The 27,997-nt window shown below is 40.1% G+C and overlaps 1 protein-coding gene across 7 annotated transcripts; it reads right to left on the reverse strand.

Annotated features, from left to right (window-relative positions):
- Positions 1-3,026: 3,026 nt before the first annotated feature.
- NR2C1 (nuclear receptor subfamily 2 group C member 1) lies at positions 3,027-26,008 on the reverse strand. Of its 7 annotated transcripts, none has more exons than XM_035128370.3 (16): positions 25,801-26,008; positions 20,880-20,935; positions 18,740-18,815; positions 17,807-17,914; positions 16,452-16,682; positions 15,341-15,422; positions 14,784-14,963; positions 12,279-12,426; positions 12,106-12,196; positions 10,733-10,917; positions 9,096-9,261; positions 8,275-8,396; positions 7,409-7,548; positions 7,003-7,140; positions 5,838-5,943; positions 3,027-5,279 (listed from the first exon to the last, which is right to left on the reverse strand). In XM_035128370.3, the coding sequence occupies exons 3-16, from the start codon at positions 18,791-18,793 to the stop codon at positions 5,105-5,107; spliced, it is 1,926 nt and encodes a 641-aa protein (XP_034984261.3). In that variant the 5' UTR covers positions 18,794-18,815; positions 20,880-20,935; positions 25,801-26,008; the 3' UTR covers positions 3,027-5,104. The 7 variants fall into 7 exon arrangements, with proteins under 7 accessions (XP_034984261.3, XP_034984258.3, XP_034984260.3 ...); XM_035128367.3 differs by having other exon boundaries at positions 12,279-12,444; XM_035128369.3 differs by lacking the exon at positions 25,801-26,008 and adding an exon at positions 25,431-25,528 and having other exon boundaries at positions 12,279-12,444.
- Between the last annotated feature and the right edge of the window lie 1,989 nt (positions 26,009-27,997).

The following is a 27,997-nucleotide window of genomic DNA, read 5'->3' on the forward strand; positions in this document are numbered from 1 at the left end:
GCCGCGGCAGGAGGCTCCTCCTCCTCCGACTCCAGTTCCAGGGAAGCGGAGGCAACTAGCGAAGGGAGAGGCGGGCTGCGGCCTGCCCTGGGGCCCCGCAGGTGGCAAGGAGGCGGCCGTTTCTTATATAAAAAAAATCATTACAGCTTAATAATTATTTCACTATTAATATCATTCACTATTAATAATATCACTATTAATAATTATTTCACTGTTAATATTTGTTGTTGTTTAGTCGTTTAGTCGTGTCCGACTCTTCGTGACCCCATGGACCATAGCACGCCAGGCACTCCTGTTTTGCACTGCCTCCCGCAGTTTGGTCAAAGTTAATATACTTCTTTTTAATTGTATTTCAGTTCAGCAATAACTTTGATAAAATACATATTTTGTTATGTGCAAATGGCTTTAGGTCCATAAATTACCATATATATTCAACACAAAAAAGCGACATTTTTTGTTGACAAAGGACAGCTGGAAATATAAAGGGCCTCATTACCTTCAGTAGCTTAGGACCTCATCAAACCTAAATCCGGCCCTGCACCCAGGTAAGTGTGTGTGTGTGTATGACTGCTTTTTGTCTGGGGGTGGGGGGACGCAGGGGGACACATACCGCTAAACATTTTGTGAATCTAAGTTTGGCCTCATTGTGGGGCAGTATTTCAATATGAGTAGGATAATGAAAGTACCCCTAAACATTTTTTTAAAGAAAAAAGCACTGTGTTTACAGTATATATATATATATATATATATATATATATATATATATATATATATATATATATACACAGAGACACACAAATAACTCCCTTCTAAGGAAACATGCGTTCGGCTGGGTTGCAGACTGTATTCAAAACCACAAAACCCCACAGGTACATTAAGTAGAAGCACTGCCACCCGACCCCACCCCCACTCTCCATGCCCCCCTCCTCTTTCCCCTCTTTCTTCTTAATGTAACACTAATGTCTCAACAAATGAAAATGATCTGTAGAAAGTGTAACTTGAAAAAAAGAGACATTGCACATACTTTCGTAAACCAAGAAAGCTTTAAAGGGGGGGGGGATGAAATACTGTTAACTTCAACAACATAGACTGCGTTCACACTTTCCAAGAATGAATTTCTGGCACGAATGAATTTAAACCTTGCCTTTCTGTTCAAATATAACTATTTAGAGCATTGGTTCCTAACATTTTTTGGAAATGCCCCACCTAAGCAACTCTAAAATCCTAATCCCCCCGGTGACATATAATTCATATTATTCAAAAAGTGAACTCCTATTCACGTGGAGGAAGACTAAAAGGTCATTAACTGTTAATAACTCATTCTCAAATTGCCCACCCTTAAAAATCAAATTGCCCCGCTGTGGAGTGTGTGCCCCACATTGGGAACCAAGGATTTAGAAGATTGGGGGGAGGCACTGTATTTTGATGTCAGTGTCAACAGATGCAATGGAACATCCATCCTACATTAAGGATACTCAACATTTTATTTCTGTTAGAGTGTCAACAGATGGCCTAACAGAAGAGAAAAGGGGTTGAGATTGTTGCAAGTGGTGGTGGGGAGATGCTACACAGACATGCTGAAGGGGTACAAGGAAGCCTAAGACAAATTCATGGGACTCTCATGTCATTGGAGGGTGGAAGACCTGCTCTTTAAGTGACATGAGAGGAGTGTGTAAAGAACTCACTAACATTCAACATAGAACAGTCAGGACTGATAAAATAAAGTACTTTGCCCAGCACATAAAGTACGGAATGCACTCCCCACAGGAAGCATTGATGGTGACCAACCTGGATGGCTTGCTTTATTTTTAAAAATTATATCCCACTTTTCACCATTTAGGTTTCAAAGCAGTTTACAACAATAAAATAGACATCACAGAAATTTTAAAACATAAATTGTTGTTGTTGTTGTTTAGTTGTTCAGTCGTGTCTGACTCTTCGTGACCCCATGGACCATAGCACGCCAGGCACTCCTGTCCTCCACCACCTCCTGCAGCCCGGCCAAACCCATGTTCGTAGCCTCGAGAACAGCATCCAACCATCTTGCCCTCTGTCGTCCCCTTCTCCTAGTGCCCTCCATCTTTCCCAACATCAGGGTCTTTTCCAAGGAGTCTTCTCATGAGGTGGCCAAAGTATTGGAGCCTCAGCTTCAGGATCTGTCCTTCCAGTGAGCACTCAGGGCTGATTTCCTTCAGAATGCAAAAACATAAATTAAACCTTTAGAAATTGAAACCCCAAAAATTTAAATTCTCAAATTAACAAACAAACGAAAGGAAAACATGAGAAGTATTCAGGGTGCAAAGGCCCCCTAAAATAAGGGAGTTTTGACCAGCCATCTGAAACTCAGTAGGGATGGTGTCTAACTTATTGTGGGAGGATTAAGAGAATTAGACAAATTCATCGTGCTGAAGGCTATCCTCTGCTTCCGTGGTTTGAGGGAAGAGCACCCTGTTTCTCACAGGGGCCCATCAGATGCTTCTGAGAAGCCCATACGGTTTGAACATGACAGGTCTTTACAAGGCAAGAGACAATAGCTCACTAGAAGACAAGTTGCAACACCTCTGCAATCTACTCATCCTCATCTAGCAGTCTTTTAATCATCTGAATTGAACTTCTTGAAAGCCAGATATATCTCCTGACAAAAAAGGTTTATCTGTTGCAATTTTTTTAGTACTACCAAAGTATGTTGGTACAGTAAACAAAGTTACTCAATTCTGCTATACTGAACATGCAGTAGTAATTTTCAAATTTTAAAAATAAATTCCTGAATTTTTGTACATACATGGACCAAGAGAAAAACTAATTAAAGCACAGATATTAAAGTACCAGTGATACACAATGGCTGGAAAGCTTAACTAAAAATAGCAAAGTGAATGCATCTGAGCCAAAATAATACTTAATTCACTCTATCACAATGCTGTAAAATGTTAAAAAAATAAGGATAGTAGATAACAGTGCATCTATGTACATAAAAAACCTAGTTCATGTGAGCTTTAATTGAAAAGAAGATTAAAGAGATAACAGCATTCTATGATAAAAGTTACAATTTATTTTTAAAAATACAGCCAAAATAGAATTTACACTTCTTCAGGTTTCAAGACATTTACAGTAGTTATTATATAGCAACAATATAGTAATTGGGACATTCTGATGCATACACAAAAACTGAACCACAAAAAATTATGTACACAAAAGTGGAATGAAATGCAGAAACAATTTCCAGTGACAGTGGAGAAGAACTAGCTGTAACAAATTTATTCAAAGCATTCAGAAAATGTGTAATATAGTTTACCTGTACAGACTTAAAACAATGAATTGTTTAACTACAAGATGTACCTAGGAATACATCATTTATTACAACTGTATGATACAAGCCTGCCTGTGCCCAAGTGCATAAGCATGCTTATCTTTTAGGAGAGAAATTAAACTGTTCACTACATTATTGTTGGTTGACTCATTCTGAAGTATATAAAAAGGTACCTCTTTTTATTAAATCATTTTTTTTAAACCTTGATAAAAATAACGCTGTCCAGATTACAGAAGGCCCATTTCATTTGTTGGTAAATACCACAGTTTGACAAGAAGAGGCAGCTGTCTCTAATTATTCAGTATGATCAATACATAACACATGAAATAAGGGTGAAAACAAGATTTACAAAAAAAAAAAGTTACACGGACAATCCTTGACACAGTAAATGAATATTTTGTGTTTATGCTAGATTAACTATTCTATACCGTAATTAAAAAAGGAGTAGCCTTTAATGAATCACAAAGTGCATCTGGAAAAGTTTTCAAAGGCTGAAGATACTCAGTAGCAAACACAATATGAAAACACAAAATCTGCAATGATGAGGATTCTGTGATCACTACAGGGTAGGAAAAACAGAATACTATTCCGTAACACATACTTTCCATCAAGGTTTATTTCTCTCCTTATGAACATTTAAGGAACTCTTTCTAGTCTTATTTGAATTTAATATGAGAACTTGAAACTTGTTTCAACCTTCAGGAAAAGACAGGATTGCTAAAGGAAATCCAATTCTAATATGAATGGTAAGTTTGTGCGAGATGGCTCATATGCTCATGTGCACCTTAATGCTTATAATCAACCAATTTCCTAGCTAGATGTACGAGCACAAATATTACTAAAAATACCCAGTTGGCACTGGTGAACTGATTTGCATATGTAAATAATATAACAGGACTCAGGAAATAACACACAATACTTATCTGATACATTTAAGGTATCTAGAATTTTTTTTACTTCTAAATCATATTAGCAGCGGATAGAACTCTGAACATAACAACTATTTGTGACTCAAGTTAAACTAAATATAATCATTGCTTTGGGGCACTAAAAGGCTTTCAAGCCAGTTTTCCAGCTTTTCTGTAATTAATTTTCAATTTAAATAAATTCTAGTTGGCTAATAAAAATGTTTTAAGTTCCATCCAAAGCTACTGGAAATATATCCAAAGCTTTGTAGTCCAGGGTTTACTATCCACCTAGGCTACTCAGAATATACCCTCTGAAATTAATAAATTGAAGTTAGTCATGTCCATTCATTTCAGCGGATCTACTCCGAGTATGACTAACATGGGATGCAACCCTCAGTCACATCAGAAATAAGTTGCCTTGTTCAGGATTTCAGACTTACATCAAACGGACAAGAATGAATTTGTAGAAACAAGATACTGAAAATACAGCATTGGGAAGAATGTTTATTTTTTGTTTCTAAAGTATCACATAGAAATGCCTCGATGAAGTTTTTCCATTATCAAAGGCTTGTTTTTCTACATTTTTTAGAATTCGTTATAGTCATGTTCCACGTATAGCTAAACTACAAAAATAAGATGAACTACTCTTCTTGATTTTCATTAGATTCTAAAGCAATATACAAAGTTCTTGAAAACCAGATAAAAGGTAAATCATCCTGCACCAGTCAAGATAGTCTACTGTGTTTCCAGAATGTGTTGGTAATGAGGAAGCTGCACCTTCTTGTATTTTTCTTGTTAAAATTGCACAGAAAAACTTGTTATCTCTTGGAGATAGTGTACATTTACAATTACCATGATTGCCATGGTATAGAATCCGTGGTTTTAACTTTTATACAGCATGACCAATTATTTGAGAATTATAGTCTGCAGTCTCCATTCTTAGAATATATGGTATGATGCTGTCAATCTGAACATTTCCAATTAGTCCTGCGAAAAACAGTTCTTCCGTTATAGCAGCACTCATCAGTCTCAGAGCAGGCAATCTGAGAAGCAGCCTAGACAGCCTGGAAGACATATTTGACAAAAGGGTAACACAACTTTACATTCAAAAAACAATCTTCAGCTGTATTAGTAAGCAAAATATATGGTTTGTTAAGAAATATATGCACATGGGGCTGATCCATGCACTCATGGAAGGGCATCATTTGTTCCCTCCTGCCAAAATGAGCCTAGTGCTCTGTCCTTTAAACATTTGCCTCTGAAGTGGCTTATAAAACCAGACAACAGGCTTGACTTCTAGGAAACCCTACTGATTTTAATCAGACTACGTATAACCAGAAGAATGAACTAACCCTTTTCGTTAAGTTTGCAACTTCAGGACCTGCCACTTTGAAGCAAACACAATAATGGAACTTTAACTAGAAATGAAAGCTTACAGCTACGTATTTATTTCATACATGCAAAGTATGAAGGAATAGCATTATCTAGAGAAATTACAACCTATCATTAAAGAAAATATATTCTCACACTTCAAACACAAAACTAGTTCCCAGACGTTTCCCGAATTAATACAACTCAGAAAGGAAACATTTAAAAAATCAGATATGTGTGTATATATATACCTGTAAGTATCATCTGGATATACTTTTGTTACATAATCCTGAAATTCCATATATGCTTTTTCTTGAAATTTTTCGATCTGTAAAATGTTTTCTAAGCCAGGGTGATCTAAAATAAAGTATGTTGTTAAATCGACTGCAAATCAGACATAAAAGGCAGCAAAGGACACATAACGGCAGATATTCTCTTACGACCCAAAATGGAAACAAATTTTGCTACTTAAATTGCCCAGTATCTGCTGAAAGCTGAAACTATGAACTGCAAAGCAACTTTATTAGAATCAAACAATGGGCACTTGGTCTATTTTGTTTCTTCTCTTTTCCTGAATTGTCTTTATGATTGTATTAGTGTATAAAATGGTAAAAATAAATAAAAGCTGTAAATAAACAACCAACTTTATTGCAATAATAAAATATTATTTAGCACCTGTTTTTCTTGTGCCCATCCAAAAAAAAAAAGCTAGAACATTAGATTAAACCCACCCATCGTAAGTTAAGCAAAAAATGCTTCTGTTCAAACAGGAAGAGACAAAGTTCTCTTTCATTGAGAATGCTCTCATGCACTACTGCTGAAGGGAATATCCCAAGCTTTTCAGATGGTATAGGTGGATGCTTGCAGTAGACACCTGTTGAGATGGGCTGATTGCCATCCCAACCATCACAGACCACAGATGGGCTGATAACCACGCCATCTAGACCACTACAATTACCTAACAGCATGAAACCTATCTATTTTGGGGGGGATTCATTTAAGTTTGTTTAACCATATCCACATACTCCAGACATTGATGTAAAACAGGTATAGTTGTTCATGGGTGCTTAAGTTAATAAGATGTAGAACTAGGTATCATCTGCATACTTGTGACATGCCCCCACCCAAACTATGATAGTCTCACACAGTGGATTTATGTAGAAATGTTAACCGGCGACACTAAATGAAATGTCCCCAAAGGGGCTAAGCTATAGCCATAAAAATCACACCCAACGTGAAATCAAACAAAAAAGTCCAGAAGCACTTAGCTTTAGCACAAATAACCCAGCCTGGTCTACTTAGATGGTACAATTCAAAGTAAAGTAGCTAAGCATATCTGCTCCAAGAGCAAGCTGGTAAACCCAGCAAGAGACTGAATGAACAAGGCCAAAGGTTTTAGTTTCTTGTTTTACATACCAGGGCTGAAGAGGACGATTGCTTTCAAATAAGCGTATTCATAACCATCAAGGCAAAGCTTCACCATACTGTTACAGAACTCCTGCAGTTTGAAGATATGCTCCATCACTAGCTTTCCTCTATCTGCTGACAGTTTATCTAAGTGAATACAAAACATTGCAAATTTAATAGGGGCTCTTACTGTCTTAGTTATGTGAATTTGTTAAGTTATATCTGTTAACCCTCTGTGAGAGGGTTGATAGTGGTGTAAAAGCACCTTGAAGGCTAGAGCTGTTTCCACAAGTAAAGGAAAAGGCACAAAATGAATATGAGCAAATGCAATTATTTCAGTAGCGATCAATCAATGACCAAGCAAGTCAATGTTCCCATCCATACCAATTCTGAGACTTGTAACAATGTATCTTACCTTGTTGTAAACTACTATGAAGGTGATTAACAAATGCCGTTAATATAGTTGCTACGTTCATTACTTGTGAACACTGTGCAAGACCAAGTGTAAAAAGTTCATTCCAGCAGGCTTTCACTAATGATATGCTGTTATCCTGCCTATTGAAAAGAAGTAGAACTATATTAATGGAACTGTTTGGTTTGGTTCAGTTCAATACAAGCCTGGTTCACATGTCACACAACTAAACTGGCTTAGCTTAGCTCAGCACAGCAAAGCAGCAAGCTCCTCACCAAAAGCCCACATTCATGCAAACCCATGGTTTGGCTCAGTGTAACGTGTGAACCAGGCCATAGTGCACGTAGTCACAATATTCAACACAAACAACAGGCAGACAAGACCTCTCTCACTATGAAACTGAATTTCCTGGCATACCTGACATGAAAACTCTGATCACACTCAGGTTTCCTAACTACAGAAAAGAATGAAATGTATAGGCAGGGCTTTGAATCATATAAATATTTATTTAGTTGCGTTGCCACTCATGACCCTGGTGATATTTGTATTGAAGACTTTGAGCACTGAATATTTGACCAACACAGGAATCAAGCCACACCACCTTCCATTCTGTTCCTCAAGGTCTCCCAACCCTCTGGAGCTGATTTTCAGGGGGCACTGAGAGTCAGCAAAAACTCCCCACCTCTTGAGTTAGAAGAGGTGTCTGTGAATTTACAGTCCTTCCACGAGTGTAAGAATGCCAACTGGACTCCATCTAATATTTTTAAAGATAAAATGGCAAACTTTTTGCAAAATGAAGTTTACATCCATGCCAAGAGGAATTCTGTTTTGAAACCTTGGTTACATTAAGTGATTTTTTCAATACTCACCCCAGAGCTTGGAAGGAAGGAATAGAACGTGCCCAGTGCATAGATAAGAAGAGCAACCTGGAAGCCGATTCACAAATATAATGAACATTCAGGTACTCAGGCATAGGGGAAGGCATGGTGAGCTGTCACAAAAGTATAGTTTAAAACAATTAATGACTTGTCGTGTCTCAAAGAATACAAATATAGTAATATAGCAGAAAAATTCAAAGAAAATGAAAAATGCTTATTATAATATTAAAAATGCAGGACTGGAAAACTTCATGATACATCAATGTGCTCTACAATTTACCCTAGATAAATGAATGACTTTCAGACGTAAAAGCAGCAAATGTTTCAGTGCAGCCCTTTTGAAAATAAACTACAAGCAGGCTTATCTTTGATAGAATTGATAACATAACAAATCTAGTGTTAAAACAGGCAGGATTTTTTCTCTCAATGGCCCCGTTCACCCCAAGTATGTCCAAGAGCTTCTCTTCAGACACATTCCTATTCCTCTAAGTATTTGCTTCACCCAGAAACCTTTCCTTGAACTCTCTGCTCTCTTGCTGACCTTCCTCACCCTAAACACATGAAAAAGTTCTTTCTCCAAGTAAACAGGAGTTTCTGTACACAGATGCTTCCCCCAGGAGCCTTCTATCCCTTGTATGTAACAATATTGCACAACCAGAGTAGTTGACAATCTCATATTATCTGAAACAAGTGTCAACTGACCACCAAAATATGTTCTTCAAATGTTATTCTTTCAAAAGGTCACCTAACAGGTTTGAATTTGTCTCTACAAAAGTTAAATAGCCTGGGGTTATGAATAATATATTATGTACCCTGAAAGCTACATGAGCATCACTCAGAAGTGGGCCTTCTATTTCAACAATATTCATGCTGGCTTCTTCACCAACCAAACGTGCGCTGGCTTCCATACTTTCTGCAGAACTCTGACACGAGGTGCTCTCTCCTGGATTTAGTGCTTTTGCAAGAGTATCAAATGCCCTATAAATAATATATGGAAAACGTAAGAGCAGTCAAGTTGGATAGGATAGCAAAACAAAACAAAACAAAACCATTTTAGGCCCAGAAAACACACATTAAACCAAATTAAAGTAGGAATGAGGGCAGTATTGACATGCCTGTGGTTCCCAGGAGTCTTCAGTCCTGAAGCATGAGTAATGCTGCACACTTGTATGGTTCCCAAGGCATGGCCACTAAGTGAATGGCTTTTGATGTGGCTTCTTTTGGCTTTCTTAAGTGGGGATATCACAAAGTGTTGGTGCCTGGGTGAACAGGCACCACCAGGATACTGATAATTCACATTATTAAAATCATTCTTTCCTATCGCACCAGTCCCTTCTGGGGCATCATTGGCAGAAATAAGAACAGTGGCATATAACCAGCACTATTTCTCCACAGCCAGCTTTATAAAAAGCGATTTGTATAATTACAAATTAATACTGTATTTTAAGAAGTTGGAAGTATTTCTTCCAAGCCATAAGACACGGAAACTATGGTTACCATATCAGAACAAGTCAGAATCTTAAACCAATTTCAAAGAGTGATTTACAGTCTTGGCTTGTTCTGGTAACGACAGTTTCTCAATTCAGGTGTAATTGAAAAATATGGTTAATTAATCCAGTAAGTCTGGAATCACAGTGTAACAAGAAAAGAGGGAAGGGATCCTGAGAGGACATTAATAATAATAATAATAATAATAATAATAATAATAATAATAATTTATTATTGGCAAAGTACATTTTCCAACATACTTGGAATTTGTTTCGGCTACATTGCAATGTAAACATACACACACTGTTCCACTCACAATACAAATAAGCAAAGAAACCCACCCATAATTGACCTCCCCTTCAGCTACACATCTACAAATTTAACAATTTAATGGCACAAGGGAAAAAACTGTTCCTGTGCCTGGCCGATTTTGTATATGAAGACCTGTAGCGACGTCCGGATGGGAGTAAATCTAGCAGATGATGACCGGGATGTAAAGGATCTGCTGCAATTCTTTCTGCTCTCTTCTTAACTCTTAATGCATGGGCACAAAGCTTTTGCATATCTCTGTCTAACAATATGTGGGTCTGAACCAGATTCTTGTGTTAGACACCATACATTTAGGCTGATTAAAGCATCTGAACATGCCTGTAAATAGCTGATCACTTAACATGTTCATTATGCTATTATTACACTTACCCGTATATTCCGGCATATAAAACGACTGGGCGTATAAGACAACCCCCAACGTTTCCAGTTAAAATATAGAGTTTGGGATATACTCACTGTATAAGAAATACAACCCAGCGTATAAGACGACCCCTGACTTTTGAGAAGATTTTCCTGGGTTAAAAAGTAGTCTTATACGCAGGAATGTACTATTGGAGGCTAAAGTGCGTACTATTGTTCCTATGTTTTTTGTCAGACCATTTACTACTTTCATATGCAACCATTCTTTTACCTTGTAATATCAGTATTTGCATGTTCATCTTGCTGAAGTTCAGACAATGATGTGTCTCCATTGCTTAAGCTTTCTATCATGGACAGCTCAGGACTACTTTGAGGCATGTCTTTGGACTTGCTTAGACTTGCTAATGATGTGACCACATTTGCTAAAGTACTTAAATCTCCTTGACATGTTTCAACCTAAGAAGGAGGGGAGAGGAAGTGAAGAGTTAATTTTTTTTACCACAACAATTAATCTTACAGTGGAACCTATACTAAATTATTAGATAAGAGATCTCAGTTGCAAGTATATCTGTGGCAGAATTGGTAATCACTAAAAAGACAAGCTCTTATTCATAAATACTTTCAGATAACATTGGTTAATATATGTTAAAACAGCTTCCCCCAACTTCAGGGAAGTGTATCATCAATGACTGTAGCAGAAGAGTAATACTGTAAAGCAGTAACTTCCAGCAGATTAAAATGCCTGGGGAAACAACAACAGTTTTGCCTTGTGCCAAAAAGATTGCAACACTTGACTGAGGATATTCCAGGGTGCCACCACTTTTAAATCCCTCTTTCTTGTTATTGAATACCAGTGATAAGAAAGACAGCTGAAGGAGGGATTTGACAGAAGATTTCAGTATGTCTTTAAGAAAATGTAGAAAGAAGATTCAAACTGGCAATGACCATGGTAGTAAAAGACAGCAAAAAACCCTGTGCTTGCCAGATCTTAAGTTCAATGGAAGAGTGTCAAGTTTGTCTCCTAAGTTCACAACGACCCCCCCCTTGTTTGTCTTTGGGGGCGAATATAGACAATCTCACTGAGCCAAACTTTGTATTTTAGCAACTACCCCACCCCATTCGTGAACTCTGGTGAGTGGAGGTGAAAGATTGGCAGGCTTCTTATAGAAGCAGATGAAACATGGTTGATGTCATTTCAGGGTGTACACTTCAAGGGTGGATAGTAGCATTTGCTGGAGTTGAGGGTGTTAGTTAGGAAGATGTTTAACTGAAGCATCCATGGCACAGTGACCCCCCAAGTTTGTATTGGGCTCAGAAGAACACAGTTCGAAGCAATTTGATTTGCTAGCTCTATCCTTAAATGAATAAAGGCAGGTAGGAAGAAAGAAGGAAGGAAGGGAGACACAAGGAAAGAGAGGTTGCTTCCTGCCTCTGCCCTGCTCCCTGCCATAAGGACCTGCAGACATTTTCCTGTGCATACCTCAATGTTGCTGTTTTATAAAACAGGACCACACAGCAGGGGGGATGGACGGACAGAAGAAACATTGATTCCTTAGCATGCCAAACAAATGTGATTACTACAAAATATTTGGACAAGTGAATCCACTAAAGTTTATTTCATTAATGTGTTACTATATCATATACCTTATCCTGAGTCATCAACACTGCAGGCTCATTTTTTATACCAGACTGATGAATGTTCACAAACATTCCGGACTCCAACATTCCTGTTGATCTAAAATAAAAAGGCGAAAATGTTTGCTTATGACCAAAAAAACTGCCACAAAACTATTTAATCTAGAGCCATATATGCATACCTAGCTGTTTCACTGTCTGTTACAAAAGTTGGAGTGGCTGTAAGTGGGCTCCGCAAATCTTTTCGGATATAAATCTTTTCTGTAGAAGCTGCACAATTTGAAGACTTTTCCCGTGATACTTCAACAGGTTTCCTCTCACACTGAACAGCTACAAAAGGGTGTGGAGCTATCAGTAACAATCCAAAATTCACACACAATTAGCTGTTAAAAACAAGTTTCTTTTCAGTTTCTATTGTCAACTTTGTAGTTTAAATAAACTAATCCTAACAAATTTGTTTTCTGTTCACTGAAAACACTTATTGCAATCTCCTTACTATGATCAGAGATTTAAGACAAAGGACAGAACCTCCCATCCCTTCAGTTCTTTCCCTCCTGTGTATTAACTCCACTAGCCTTTAAACATAACTAAAATCTAGTACGTTTACTTTAGGCTTGATACAACTATGGTTAAGTTCACTGGAAGGAATTCATGCATGAGAAGAAAAGGGCTTCAGGCAGAAATTCATAACCCCACAGCTCATATCTAAATACTTTCCAGTCTCTTAGAACTGGCAATGTTGTCTGTTAACTCATGGATACTCAAAAACATTGAAGGGCTATGCCTGTTTATACATTTACCATCATTTGAACAAAGCAGTACGTTTGACAGGAATACTATTATTTGCTTAAGTGTCTCTCCAGCAGGTGCTTTTAAATTTTCCACCTTCAAGGAAATCCTATTCACAGTTGCCAATCAACAGTTTAAATTTGCAGGAGTTTGAGATTAAGGACTTAGTCCCTGTGGGGTATAGCTTGGCCCGTTGGGCCTCATGTCTTCGTAGATAAACTGAATGCACTCTCTAAAACATAGGGATGGGGGACATCTGGCCTGCCAGGAGATCCAATTTAACCGCAAGGTCATTCCCCCCAAACCATGCCCAGCAACTGACATAACTCTTTTATAGGCTTTCTTTGGCTGTTCGTGTGAGTCAACACAGCAAGATTCAACCCCCAACAGCTAAGGTAAAGGTAAAGGGACCCCTGACCATTAGGTCCAGTTGTGACCGACTCTGGGGTTGTGCGCTCATCTCGCATTATTGGCCAAGGGAGCCAGCGTACAGTTTCCAGGTCATGTGGCCAGCATGACAAAGCCGCTTCTGGCGAACCAGAGCAGCACACAGAAACGCTGTTTATCTTCCCGCCGGAGCTGTAGCTATTTATCTACTTGCACTTTGACATGCTTTCGAACTGCTAGGTTGGCAGGAGCTGGGACCGAGCAACGGGAGCTCACCCCGTAGCAGGGATTCGAACCACCGACCTTCTGATCAGCAAGCCCTAGGCTCTGTGGTTTAACCCACAGCGCCACCCGCGTCCCCTCAACAGCTAATGAGAGGAGGTTAAATTCTGCTGAGTTTGGCTGCACATGCCTTTTGCTAGCATAGAACATCGGCTGGCTGTCACGACACTTCGGAACTCTGCACAAGGGATTTTGATAGGTGTGTGGACAAGCCCCATGAGCTAATAATGACTTCATGTAAGTGGACAGTCCCACCCAACTGTCAAATTTGGCTGTGAGGCCAAACTTGATATGAATCTGGTCCATAAAACTAAAGGGATTCCCCATCTGTATTTTAATACTACCCAATCACCCCACTGGTTGGGTGACAGAGGAATGATACTGGTGAGTAAACTATCTTTTGCAGAGGCTTGTTCAAAATTACTGATCATTTAAGAACATGGAAGGCAGTTAGAAAACCACCGCTTTGAGAAATTTTTACTTTTGATTTTGTCTTATTTTAGTACTGAAAATCAAAAGAAGTCTCTCTCAACTGCACAACCACTGCACCTCATATGACCAACCACAATATACAGGAAACAACGGTTTTGCATGTGACCAAAGCACATGCGATCACTGACACACACACTGCTTTTGGCCCCAGAAGCGGGTGGGAGCAGAAGGGGACAGGGGCGAAATGAGCTTACACAAGCATTGCAATGACCCAGAATATAACCCCTGCATAAACAGGGAGTTGCCTGTATATTGAAATATAGAATCATAGAATCGTAGAGTTGGAAGAGACCACAAGGGCCATCCAGTCCAACCCCCTGCCGAGCAGGAAACACCATCAAAGCATTCTTGACATATGCCTGTCAAGCCTCTGCTTAATATGTTTCAATATAGAGCATTTTATGAGATGGTGGGGAAGATCTTGTCAAATCCCAAGTCTGAGTGTCTTCCAGAAATAGTGAAAGGCTTTTTATCTTCAACTGTAAGCAAAAATGTTAGGGAAAGGCCAATATGCTCTTGACACTTGAAGACTCATGTACAGGACTTCAGAGCAAAAAGTGACAATCCTATCATTTAAGTCTTCGTAGCATCAGTAGCATATTGCCACTAAAAATTCAATTAATTCCCAACTCCTAATTTGAATGTAATGAGTGAAGACTGGGTAAGAACAAATAGCAGCAATTAAATCCTCCAATTATCACCCTCCCCACAATAAACCTATAAACACTCATACTTACAATCTTGTTTCATTCCAAATGCAATACATCTCTGAAGTCTACAGTACTGACATCTGTTTCTGTGATGTTTGTTAATCACACAGTCTCTTGTCCCACGGCACGAATACACTAAATTCTTTCGTATGCTTCTTTTAAAGAATCCTTTGCATCCTTCACATGTCACTGCTCCATAATGGCGTCCTGAATACATAATATAATGCATTAATTATGAAATATTATTCTTAAGTTTTGTTTAATTGCGTAAATTTGTATTCATTTAATAGAATTTTATATACAGTACTGCTTAACCATTGAAACTTCTCAGTTTACATATGCTATCTACATTAAAATTAATAATGAAATCAGATACTAAAAACAAGAATTACTATACTAGGAAAGACTTAATTAGTTGTGTTGAACAAATGATGGCCTATTAATATTCAAAAGAACTTGTAAGACATCAGAACTATGCTTGCTGTCCTAGTACAAAAGGCTTGTTTGAAACACATAAAAACAGTGTAGTTACAGGGGGAAATTCCAATTAAATTTTTGCAAAGTAGAACTACATAGTGACTTACCTGATGCCTTGTCTCCACAAACAACACAGAGATCAAATACTTTATTTAGGGTCTGTTCTATGGAAGAATTGTCTGTTAAAATCTGAAAACAATCAAACAAATAAATGACTTCTCAATTCCTCCAACTTCTTGGCTTAAATTATTAGCTATAAATTAAATGCCTGATCCTGTGAAATGCAGGAACATGAAATAGCACTTTTACACTAAACTATAGCCAAGATCCAGAAGATACTTTTGGCAATAAATATATTGGAAAAAATTAAACCAGAGATGGGGAACCTGTGGGCCTCCAAAATTCATTGGACTATAGCCTTTGTAGGGCTACAGGCAGGCCATACTAACTAGGTCTGATTTGAACATGTGGAAAGCCACCAATTTCTCTCCCTTGCATTAAATGAATCTAATACTAAGTAGGAAAAAGTGAACCACAGCACTAATGAGACACAGGACCAATCATGTCACTCTATAGAAGGACAAAGTGTGCCAAATTGCTGGGCACTCAGATGACAATCTGAGCTGCTTGGAGAGTGAGTGAGATAATGATAAATAAATAAAACTGGCTGCCTTTCAAAGCAATAAACCAGCATTTTGTGAACCTTAAAAAAATTAAAACATTTTCCTCTCAATATTGCTTCCTTTTCCAGTAAGAAAGCACACATGTCCTGCAATATTATTAGTTTACAAGACAGCAAATAAGCTACTTTCTTATGCATAAGAGGACTATCAATCCACAAAACATATACAGCAGGGGTGGCCAACTCCCAAGACACTGCGATCTACTCACAAGTTAAAAACTGCCAGTGATCTACCCCCTTTTGGGAGGTTCAAGTTGTTGAGCTATGTTTAGGGAGGAGAAAAGCCCATTTTAAGGGGTGCAGGGCAAAAATGCTGAGCTTTTGGGGGGGCAATGTTGTTGAGCTTCTTTGGGGGGAACCAGTGATCTACCACAGACTTCCAGTGATCTACCAGTAGATCACGATCTACCTGTTGGACGTGCCTGATATACAGGATATTGCACTGCAGCTTATAAAGCAGGACTAGCATGAGCATGAAGTGGAAAGTCTAGGTCTCAAAGTAATTTGATAAGTCGTACAAGTATGAGACACCATACCTGAAAATGTTGTGCAGATATATCTGGGGATGCAAAAAACAGTTGGTTGACTCCTGCAGCATCTGGAGTTGTTAGGAAAACCTTTCCTGGAGTGGCATCTTGTCTTGCAAGGATCACTTTGCTTGGGGTAGAACCATCATGATTTGTTAATATGAACTGCTTGCCTGTTGCAGTCTGATCAAGTGCTGTAACAATCTGAATCTTCTGCCCCGTCTGCTGATCTGTGACAATCTGGTGACACATTTATTTCAAGTTATGGTAGCTTATGATTAAAAGTTGTGTCTAGCAGAATTATGGTGTAGTCAAGCGTGATTAAAGAAAATGGAACTATATTAACTGTTTTCAATAGCTGCAGCATATATTACATGAATCAGCATCCTAGCTCCTTCACCTAGTGTTATGATAACTCAAGAATTAGGAGTGCTCCATACTGTAAGGCACATCCACATTTAATTTGCAAAAAGACAAAAACTTCACAACCGTCCAGCTTGGAAATTAGATGCTGAATTCTTCCTAATTCATTCTAACATAACATTTGTGAAGAACGATTCTCTGTTTTCAAGGAGGGTTACTCCTAGGTAAGTATGCACAGGATTGGAGCCTGTGATATGAGGTCCACTATGGCAGGAGAATTCTGACACTTTAGCTTTTTACAATATACATTTTCATTTGTAAAGCACTCAGTTGTAGAAGATCACAATATAATCTCTCCTAAATTCATACATTTTGAGTGATATTCAGTGATATTAGTCACACATGGAATAGACGTTAATAAAAGAACCTCAAGTCCTTTTATTTCAATAGGTCAACTCTGAGCTTGACTTGATTATATATAACCCTTTGTTTCCAGGAACTATGGGAACACGGATACCACAATGGTGAAAAACCAATCTGCAGTGCACAAATTAAGATTAATTTAGTAAAGCGTGTTAAAGCATGTATTGTGTGCATTCACAATATAACCCCAAACTTAAGAGTTGCCAGGTTTCACAGATTTGACCTGAAGTTTCAGGGTTTCAGTTTCCTTCCCAAGGTTCTCTAGGAAAACAATGTAATGTTCTAAAAAGGGATGGGAGGGCAATATCTTTTGGCTCAGGAGCCATATTTATGGCCTGCCACCTCTCCAAGGATCACATGCTGGTGGTGGGCATGACATTGGTCACACTCACACAGAGGAACATCATATTTGGGTTAAATCCAGTGCTTATAACACCACGCTTTGGTTGTGGGAGAACTGCACAATGGGGTAAGTTTCACAGAGTCTCCATTTATTGTTCAATTGTTTCAGAAATCTATTGTTATATGGTGCTCAGGACACATTTTTCAACTAGTTAAGTATTTTAGACCGGCTGTACCTGTATGCGCTGGGGTAAGGAGAGACCTGTATCAGCAGGAACAATCTGAATTCTTTGTGCCGTCCCATCCATTAGTGTTTGTGTGACAGATCCTTGGGAATGTGCTATCTAGAACAAAAAACAAGGCACACTAACTACAAGTGTGCATGCACACGAAAGTTCATACCAATGACAAACTTAGTTGGTCTCTAAGGTGCTACTGGAAGGAATTTCTTTATTTTTTATTTTTTTATTTTGTTTGGACTACGCCAGACCAACACGGCTACCTACCTGTTACATGAGCAAAGTTTGGCAGGCACAGCAAATTGCTCTTTCACTGCAGCAGCACACAAAAAGCTAATTCAGAAATCAATGTTGATAGCTGAGTATCAAATAATATGCTTCACAGAAGTGGATTTTTCCAATAAGTGTTAGTTAAAGACTGTGCTACAGCAATCCTTCTACACATTTGTATTCCCTGAACCACAGAACAGAATCACTGACTGACAGCTGTGCTTAAAAATTGGCTACTTGTTTAAGATCCACTTTAAGCACAATTCCTAGTTACTCGCACCTGACCCCAAGAGATTCCTGTATCTGAATAACCATTACATACACACACCTGGCTTACTTATAAGCCACTTGGAATGTATCTGCTGTAGATAATCAAGCTAGGTGGGTATTCAGACACAGGAGTAACTAGTGGAAGCAGTTCTTTGTAATAAGTAAACATGACCTTCTCCAAAGGAGGACAGCTGTTATTTCTCCAAACTGTAAGACTTAGCTGAATTATCAAACAAAATCACCATCAGCTAGAATTTTCTGGAATGCAACTTAGCATCTTTAACATAAATCAAAAAAAGCAATATATTACAGAGCAATGGACAATTACTAAGGACATTTTTATATAGCAACTTGATTCAGTATAGAGCTTGTGTAAAAATGTACATGTACCTCCCCTATCTGCTGCTCAATAATTTGATGGGCCAATTCCTCAATAGTTGCCATGATCTTGAGTCACTAGTGTTTCCTGTAAAACAGAGGTTTTTAAGAGAAAACCAGGAAAAAAGCAAGCAATGGTTGTCAAGATTTTATTGATGGCACATCAGCATCAGTGCTCTGAAAAGCAGCAATGCTTGTCAACTCTTAAAATACACAGCAATCTTATTTGCAAATTACACCACACTACTGCTAAGCTAGTGATGTGTCTATAGCTAAGTCTTATGTTTAACAAGGAATTCCATGTTGATGAGGCGAGTGTGCTAGTGGACAACAAACTATTTCTTCTTTTCCTCCCCTGCAAGTTTGGTTTCTGCGCTAGCTGTGGAGAAAAGCAAGATTCCTTCATGGTAGAAGAGAACTTTTTAAATTAGCAGGTCAAAAGACTCAAAGCCTGCATTTCCATGCTAGATGCTGAAGAGGGGACCTCCTGCATGGCCAGCAGGGAAACAGCAGATAAGTTTAAGAATAAGCTGCAAGTCAGTAACATACATGGGCTTATTTACAATTCTGCTATAGTTACTTGTGAGTGGTACCTCAGTTTTGAGTACAGTGGTACCTCTGGTTACAAACTTAGTTCCGGAGGTCCATTCTTAACCTGAAGCCATACTTAACCTGAGGTACCACTTTGGCTAATGGGGCCTCCCACTGCTGCCGCACCGCCAGCACGCGATTTCTGTTCTCATCCTGAGATAAAGTTCTTAACCTGAGGTTCTACTTCCGGGTTAGCGGAGTCTGTAACCTGAAGAGTTTGTAACCTGAGGTGTTTGTAACCCGAGGTACCACTGTAGACAGAAATATTTTCATTCTAGAAAATACTTTTACAGTACTGTCTTTATTTAACAACCACCTCAATGGAAAAACAAATAACTGTCTTGGATACTATGGTCAGAAAGATGAGATATAAATAAATACTATGTCCTGCCACTTGGGTTCTCCTGACATCATACATTTTAAACCATTCATAACATGCCAGATCTTAAGTGCTTTTTGTTTGCTTTCCTTTGGCAGGGTAAATAGTTCCTCTGACAAAACATCCCTCTTGCTCTTCATCCAAAATATTTCATATTGACTAATTGCACAGATGAGACACTGTCATTGCTACATAAAGTGAACAAACAAACCAATCATCAAAATATCAGTAAGCAAACACTCTCCCATGCAGATCCACAAATACCCCTAGTTGCTTTCAACATAATCAAATGGGGCACTAGATTTGACTTAATCAGCAAGTGAGAGAAGTACACAGAAGTAGCAGCAGTTGTGGCCAGGTGCCTTCATTCTCTCCTACCTCCCCAAATATCTTCCAAAACACACACACTAAAACTAGTTGCTTACTAGAGACCTTATCCATGAAGGATCATGTGCAAACATTCTCCAGCTGAACAGAAAACCATCTGCCAATTTTTTTGTCAATTACAAGTGAAACATTTTCGCTTATAATTTATTTTCATAAATCTCCCTCTGGATAACCTTTTTGCACATTTTCTACAGACTTCTCTTAAATAATCATCATAACTGTCTGAGACAAAGGTTATGACTAATTATTTTTGCAGGAAAGCCACAAGATTACAATTACAGTATAATTAATATTTAATTGTTGCTTCACTGCTATAATCTTCAAGCGCTCTGTGAAAAGGGTAATCAATTCATGTTTTAGAAAGCTGGAGCACTTGCAAACATGTGTGTTGTAGTTGTCATTAATTTTTTTTTACTTATTTTATTTATTAGTTACATTTATATCCCACCATTCATTCATAGATCACATTTCATGCACTTGTAAATACACAATCAAAATGTGTCTTCTGTGGCAATATGTTCACCTCTGTCAAAATTCAAGAAGGAAGCAGGACTGATCCTCAGCCTGCTACACTGATAAACCTCTTGTTCTCTACAGAGAACTCACAAGAGGGGAATTTTTCTGCATAAGCAAGAAAGGGAAGGGGCAACTAGGTTTGTGGACCCTTGACCAACTGCCTTATTAACCAAAATACAGTACATGAAATGTACAGTGGACCAAATCCTACACTTTATGACTCATAGTTTTGCATTTTAAATGGAATCAAAGATATGTACAAATTAGCATTCTGCTTACCTATATACCAATGTTATACGCCACTTCTGGTGTACATAATCAATTTCTAGAGACTCCTATAATTAAATAAAAAGAGATCATTTTAGTTTTAACTATCTTATGGAATTGTTTACAGAATGAAAATAATTTATAATTTTATGTTCCACAAATAATTATTAAAGTACCATCTATACAGATTTATAGAGCATTTAATTATATGATTTAAGATTTTATCAGCAATTACTTAAAACTATTCAATAGCATTATTACTTCATAAATAAATGAATCAACTTATAAGGCATTTATCTGCAGAAAATAAAGAGCTTAACTGTACAAGCAACAGCTCTCTAAATATTTAAGAAAACCTAATAGATTTGTGAGATGTGCACTGTTCCATCAAGTTCATAATGGTGCAGTCTAGACATTATCTAGCTCAGTGATGGCGAACCTATGACACGCGTGCCAGATGTGACACGCTGAGCCCTCACTGCTGGCATGCGCCCCATCGGCCCATTCACACTGTTGTTGTTGTCCCCCCCCATTTGTTCTCCCGCTCCTCCTACAGCTCGTCTCCGCTAGAGCTTGTCTCTGCTGTTAAAACCCGGATCCTTTTTTGTTGTTATTGTTGCTGGTAGCCAGAGATTGGTTTTTTAATCTGTGCTTTTTTTTTGGCGCTTTGGCAGACTATGTCGGTGCTGCGTGTTAGTTCCAGCGAAGGTATTATTCGTCATTTATTTCTGTTCTCTTTCCCCCCAAAAAAGTGCGGCAGCTTTGGGGCATCCCCCCAAAAAAGCAAAGCAACTTTTGCACCCTCCCAAAAAACCTCCAAAACTTTGGTCAGCAGCTCCCCCCAAAAAGCTCACCAACTCTGGGCCCTTTGTGATAAATAAGGGGTTTTTGGTTTGGTTTGGTTAAATTATTAGTTTTTGGTTTATTAAATACAGTTATATATTACAATTATACATTTTTGTTATTTAAACTATAAATATCGCAAAATTATGTTTTTTTGGCGAATTTTGACACACCAAGCTCAAAAGGTTGCCCATCACTGATCTAGCTGGCAAAAGCTAGATTCTTCAGTTTATAAATCTGTACTGAGTTTCTCCCTTTACGCCTTGGAAGGTAAAGGGAAAGCGGAGTCTTGGAAGCTGTATTGTGTTGCCACAGCTGGCTAATGTTCATTAACATAGGTACTAAATTTTATTTCCTTTTCTTTGTACATTTGTTTAACTCTTGGCTTTTACTGTACCCAGCAACAGTGGATCTCAATTCATCAGTTATCTTAGGTTTCTAGGAAGACTCTTGTACATGTGAAATACCTGTTTAGTATACAGGGAGTGGGGACTGTCTTCAAATGTTTTATATACAGTAATAAAAGATAGACATACTGTAGTTGAAATAGATATGAGGAAATATTTTGTTTCTTAGTACTACAGTATGTTAAAAATTCACCAAGCTCAGATTTTGTTTCAGTGTGTGCATCTTGTAAAAACTGCTCACTATATAAAACCTTTATTCTCATTAATAATGGAACTCACAGGTGGAAAATACTTTTTATAAACCTTTATTACGTGTAAAGGGAATCATTGTGTGGGTTAATATTTTATTATTCCTTTGGAGCTGTGCTGTATCTTTGTACTTTTTTCCATCTAGGCTGTGATGTTAGAGAGCTATACACCCACATACACACCCACACACTTTTGTTTGCACTTTGTTGTTGTGATTGTTGTTAATACATCAGTTTGATACACTGAATGATAGAATGATAAGAGTTGGACTGGGACCCCATGGATCATCTAGTCCAACTCCCTGCAATGCAGAAATTGTCTCTCAAACTTAAGAGACAACATGAATGCAAATAACTTCTGACGCAGTATGTTAATGTTGATTTATCAGGCTGGTGATGTGCTCTTATTTAAGTGAGGTCTAATGACAATGTTTATAGAAGCAGATGTTTTGAAAAATTGGCAAGAACTAAAAACTCAAATTGGGAAAACTGAGAATATAATTAGATTTCCAGTCCAGCTGGTTTCTAGTTATGAGTTACTGTACTTTCAAGAATGTGGCATAAAGAAACTTGAACTAATACTTATCTAATGCTAACAATAGGTTGAATAGCTCAACAGTGAAAGCGAAGATGTACCATCAATTAATATAGGGAAACTACCGGTAATCTTGGAGTGCTGCTCTTGCTTAAAATTGGTTCATCATGTTTGAGAATGAATGATAAGTGTACAGTACTGAGAGAGGTGATCCAACTGACACTGTGTACTTAAGACTTACAAAAGGCTTTTGGCCAAGTACTTCACCAAACGTTGTTGTCATGTGTTACCATATCTCCGGATTTTCCCAGACATTTTCTTGCTCGGACACTGCTTCCGAAAGCAGTACTGTGTGTGTCCAGGAAATTTTGACGTATGGCAACCCTAGCTTAATATATTTTCCCCACATTATGAGTTAAAAATAGTAGAAGTTTTAAACTCAGTTGGGTTGAGTTGCTGTAGTTTAGCCTGGAGAAGAGAAGGTTAAGGGGTGATATGATAGCCATGTTCAAATATATAAAAGGATGTCATATGGAGGAGGGAGAAAGATTGTTTTCTGCTGCTCCAGAGAAGCGGACACAGAGCAATGGATTCAAACTACACGAAAGAAGATTCCACCTAAACATTAGGAAGAACTTCCTGACAGTAAGAGCTGTTCGGCAGTGGAATTTGCTCCCAAGGAGTGTGGTGGAGTCTCCTCCTTTGGTCTTTAAGCAGAGGCTTGACAGGCATATGTCAAGAATGCTTTGATGGTGTTTCCTGCTTGGCAGGGGGTTGGACTGGATGGCCCTTGTGGTCCCTTCCAACTTTATGATTCTATGATTCTAGTGCAGTGCTTAACTGTAACAGTCATTCGATTACTGTACTGCTACAATTTTATACAATATATTTTATAACTGAACTATTAAATTCAAAGCCTTAACAAGTAGAGAAAAATTAAGATCATTTTTGTTTCCAGACACTTTTAATTTTATGCTTCAAGCAATGAGTGGTTTACAGTACAGCATGCAGTAGTAGGTCACTGGCTGAAAGACTTGGTGGATGTAAAGGATTCACATAACAAGCAAGTTTTACTGCTGATTCTTTTTGCCATTAAGCCATTTCCATTATGAATGTTGATATGCTGTATTTGTATCTGGTATGAATAGTTTTGTTCATGTCCACTGGAATCTGCTTTGATTGACAGCCTAAAAATATTTTAAATAAAGCATGTGCAACTCATGGATACAGAAGCAATCTATAAGGTACAACTCTTGTAAATTATTTCAGTTCTGATTACATTTTACTTTAGATCTTATACACATATGTACACATCAAAACAGCCGGCTGAGCATTTCAACAGGCATTCAGGGGCATACTGTCTCCAACTGGGGGGGGGGAAACAAATCAGCTATCATCTTCTAATCTAGATCATGATTCCTATCAAAGGAATATGTTCAATATTAAGTATCTTTAATTACAAGTTACAAATAAAATTCAGTTTTCCAGCCACTTAGTCACATCATCTGACAGACACGTTAAGAAGGGTAAATTGAAAGACAGGGAAAGTGGTTAAGTGTCATTTTCTCTCATGGCAAAAGGTATGCCCTTCCTTTTCACTGTACCAAAAATACCGCACCCAGGGCCACAAGCATCTCCAGTATGTCAAACAGGAAAATAATAACTGAAGGGCACAGACCAGAATGACCCGATGCCAAATAAAGCTATCACTCCCTATTCAAAGGAGCCACCATTGCACACACAAACAGATGTATAGGAAAGGGGCAAGGAGGAAAATAATGATCTATCTTTCCATTATTGGTTAATCATCCAAAAATATGGAACAAAGGATGACTAGTGGCTACCACTTGGGCTGTATTTTCATAAGCAGCATTTTTGTAAGTGGTAAGCCCGACTCTAGACTACAGGCGCTATAAATATTTGAACACTCCCCTGCGAAAAGTACACTGAAAGCTGGCACACAAGAGACGAGGCGAGGGCAGAGCCTTCCCCCGCCCAGCGAACACTGAACACCCACGTGCGGGAGGTTCTGTCGTCGCTTTTGTATGGGGGATCCTTCAACCAGGTGTGTTTCCTCCACCTGTAACTTTAGTACAGCATACTGTGAAAGACGAGGAAGTGCCGCGGTATCTGTCTCGCGTGCACAAGGTCCATTGGTACAACCCCCACGCCCCGGCATCTCGAAAGGAGGAAATGCCCCCTGCGCTGGAAGGCCGCTGCCGGCCAGTGTAGACAATACAGAGCTAGAAAGGGCCTGGGATGTGACTACTGGGGTAAGGCAGCTGCTTCCTACGTCACACGCCCAAGCTCCTCGCGCCGCCTTCACCTGCCGTTTGAGGCTACAAGGCCTCAGGTTCCAGCCAAGGACCAGAGCCAGGCCAGAGGGAGGAAGGCAGGCGGGCGGGAGCTGTTGCCGGAGCGACCGGGGCAGCGCGATGAGGGCCCAGCCCGCTGTCACTCGCTCGCACAAAATGGCTGCTGCGGGGCCAGACTGAGCACCTCCACCTCCACCTCCGCCACCCGCTCCCACCTCGCGCGGCGGCCGGGCTGCGTGCTCCATCAGCCTCGGCGCAGCAGAGCCCTGGGCCTGCGGAGAGGAGAGGAGCGGGTCCCGGGGCGCGGCTAGGATCCGGGGAGGGGAGACGCAAGCCTTTCCTGTGGGTGAAAGGTCAGAGGGGCGGCGGCGGCAGCAGGAGGAGCTGCTGCTGCCGCTGCTGCTGCTACCGCCGCCACATGGGGAACGGCGCCCTCCCGCCGCCGCCGCCGGGCACGGAGCAAGCGCCGACGAAGAGGCTCCCTGAGGCGCCAGCGCCAGCCGAGGCCCAGGCGCACCGGGAAGGCCTCGGGCAGCGCCACCGGAGCCCCTCCTTCTCCTCCCCCCTGCCCTCTCCGCGTCATACCTGACAGCCGCGGCGCAGCAGCAGCTCCTTGGGGTTTAATTTGCCGGTGGCGGGTCCGGATCTGGGAGGTCAGAGTTCGTGACCCCGCTCCCCGCGTTCGGTCCAGCCCCGTCTCTCGCGTGGCGTAACGCCGTTCTGCCTTCCCCTCCCCCAACCGCCGCCGCCGCAGCTGCCGCCGCCACCAGCATCAGCACGGCTGCGCTTGCGCAAAGCGAGCCCATGGCGGAGGCGGGGCGAGTGTCACCGTGCCGGCGGGGAGAGAGTGGGGGGAGGAGAAGAGGGAGAGAAGAAACCCCCCCCCATACACACACCCTGAAGCAATGCTGTGACGGGCGGGGTCGGCAGCTAGAACAGCCCTTCCGAATCTGTAACCGGAGTTAGCTTAGAAGTTGTCTGCGCATGCTCGCGGAAGGTCTTTTTTGGCAAGCGACATGTCGGGTTGCTTAATTGGAGAAGCAGCAGGAGCTCATCAAGAACCCTGGCTGCTGGCCATTCAATCATGAGGGACCTCTGGCCCGCAAGTCCTGTACTGTATACCTGAAGGAGCGTCTCCACCCCCACCGTTCAGCCCGGACACTGAGATCCAGCCTTCTGGCGGTTCCCTCATTGCTAGAAGTGAGGTTACAGGGAACCAGACAGAGGGCCTTCTCCGTAGGTAGGAGGACCCGCCCTGTGGAATGCCCTTCCATCAGATGTCAAGGAAATAAGCAGCTATCCTAATTTTAAAAGACATCTGAAGGCAGCTTTTAATATTTAAAGCTGTATTGTTTTAATAATCAATTGGGAGCTGCCCAGAGTGGTTGGGGAGACTCAGCCAGATGGGTGGGGTATAAATAATAAATTATTATTATATTATTATTATTATTTGTTGCTTTTGGACTCCAGCTCCAGTCAGCCCCAGCCAGCAAGGCCAACGGACAGGAATGATGGGAGTTGTAGTCCAACAGCATCTGAAGGGCCAAAAGCCAGCCACCCTTGTAAAAGGGTGCATATAGCCTTGTAAAAGGGTGCACAAACAAAAAACAATAAAAATATTTAGAATATTGACATATTTATTATAAACAAAATGTTCTATAAAGGTAAAGGGACCCCTGACCACCGTTTACCTTCCTGCTATAGCGGTACCTATTTATCTACTTGCACTTTGACATGCTTTCGAACTGCTAGGTGGGCAGGAGCTGGGACCGAACAACAGGAGCTCACCCTATCGTGGGGTCGGCAAGCCCTAGGCTCTGTGGTTCAATCCACAGCGCCACCCGCCCCCTCTACAGCGCCACAATAAGGATAGAAGTCATTGAGTAAGCAGGGACATTCAGTACCATTACATGTAAAGGTAAAGGGACCCCTGACCATTAGGTCCAGTTGTAACCAACTCTGGGGTTGGGGCGCTCCAGAGCAGCACACGGAAACGCCGTTTACCTTCCCACTTGGAGCAGTACCTATTTATCTCCTTGCACTTTGACGTGCTTTCGAACTGCTAGGTTGGCAGGAGCTGAGACAGAGCAACAGGAGCTCACCCCGTCACGGGGATTTAAACCGCCGACCTGATCGGCAAGCCCTAAGCTCTGTGGTTTGACCCACAGTGCCACCTGCGTCCCTACCATTACATGTACTTAGGCCTAATTTCAAGAGATATGATGATATTCTTGTTATGTTACCTTGCTCAAAGCAAGTTGCAACTAAACAAACACGACACCATTTTAACGTGCAATATAATGAAAAAATACACACTTGTGACATGGGTACTGTTATAAGAAAAAAACCCTGCTCCTTTCCCCTTATGGGGTATTCCAGAGCACGTAGAGTCCTCCTAAGGTTCCCTATCAGTAGGAGAAAGTAATAGAGACCAACCAGAATATATTGAGAAGCAAAGCGGCAAATTCTTGCAACAGGGTCCCCACTCACCACACGCAGGAGGAAGGAGAACCCTGAACAATGGTGCGCAAGTCCTTATACTTTTGAAATTGCCTACCCTGTAGCCCAAGACCACCCCCCTGAAACATCATACATACATCACAGAAGGAGGCGGTTTACAGCAGAAATCCTGTTTGCCAAGATACCTGATAATGGTCACTGATTTCATTACCTGGGCAGTCTGGCCATTCTTTTGTGATGGCTAATACTTTAGTTCCTGAATCCAGGTCACAGGCTCACCCTATTCATACACAAATGCGGCCTTAAGACAGGATTTGCAAGC

Source organism: Zootoca vivipara, chromosome 9 (assembly GCF_965207765.1).
Source record: "Zootoca vivipara chromosome 9, rZooViv2.hap1.1, whole genome shotgun sequence".
NCBI classification, from domain to species: domain Eukaryota; kingdom Metazoa; phylum Chordata; class Lepidosauria; order Squamata; family Lacertidae; genus Zootoca; species Zootoca vivipara.

Bases quoted from the DNA above. Each gene is read 5' to 3' on its own strand.
- NR2C1 (XM_035128367.3), bottom strand. From the start codon at position 18,793: ATGGCAACTATTGAGGAATTGGCCCATCAAATTATTGAGCAGCAGATA. The intron at 17,915-18,739 runs GTACATGTACAT...TTTTTGTTCTAG, and splicing joins TTGAGCAGCAGATAGGGGAG to ATAGCACATTCCCAAGGATC. The intron at 14,964-15,340 runs GTAAGTCACTAT...TTATGTATTCAG, and splicing joins TTGTGGAGACAAGGCATCAG to GACGCCATTATGGAGCAGTG.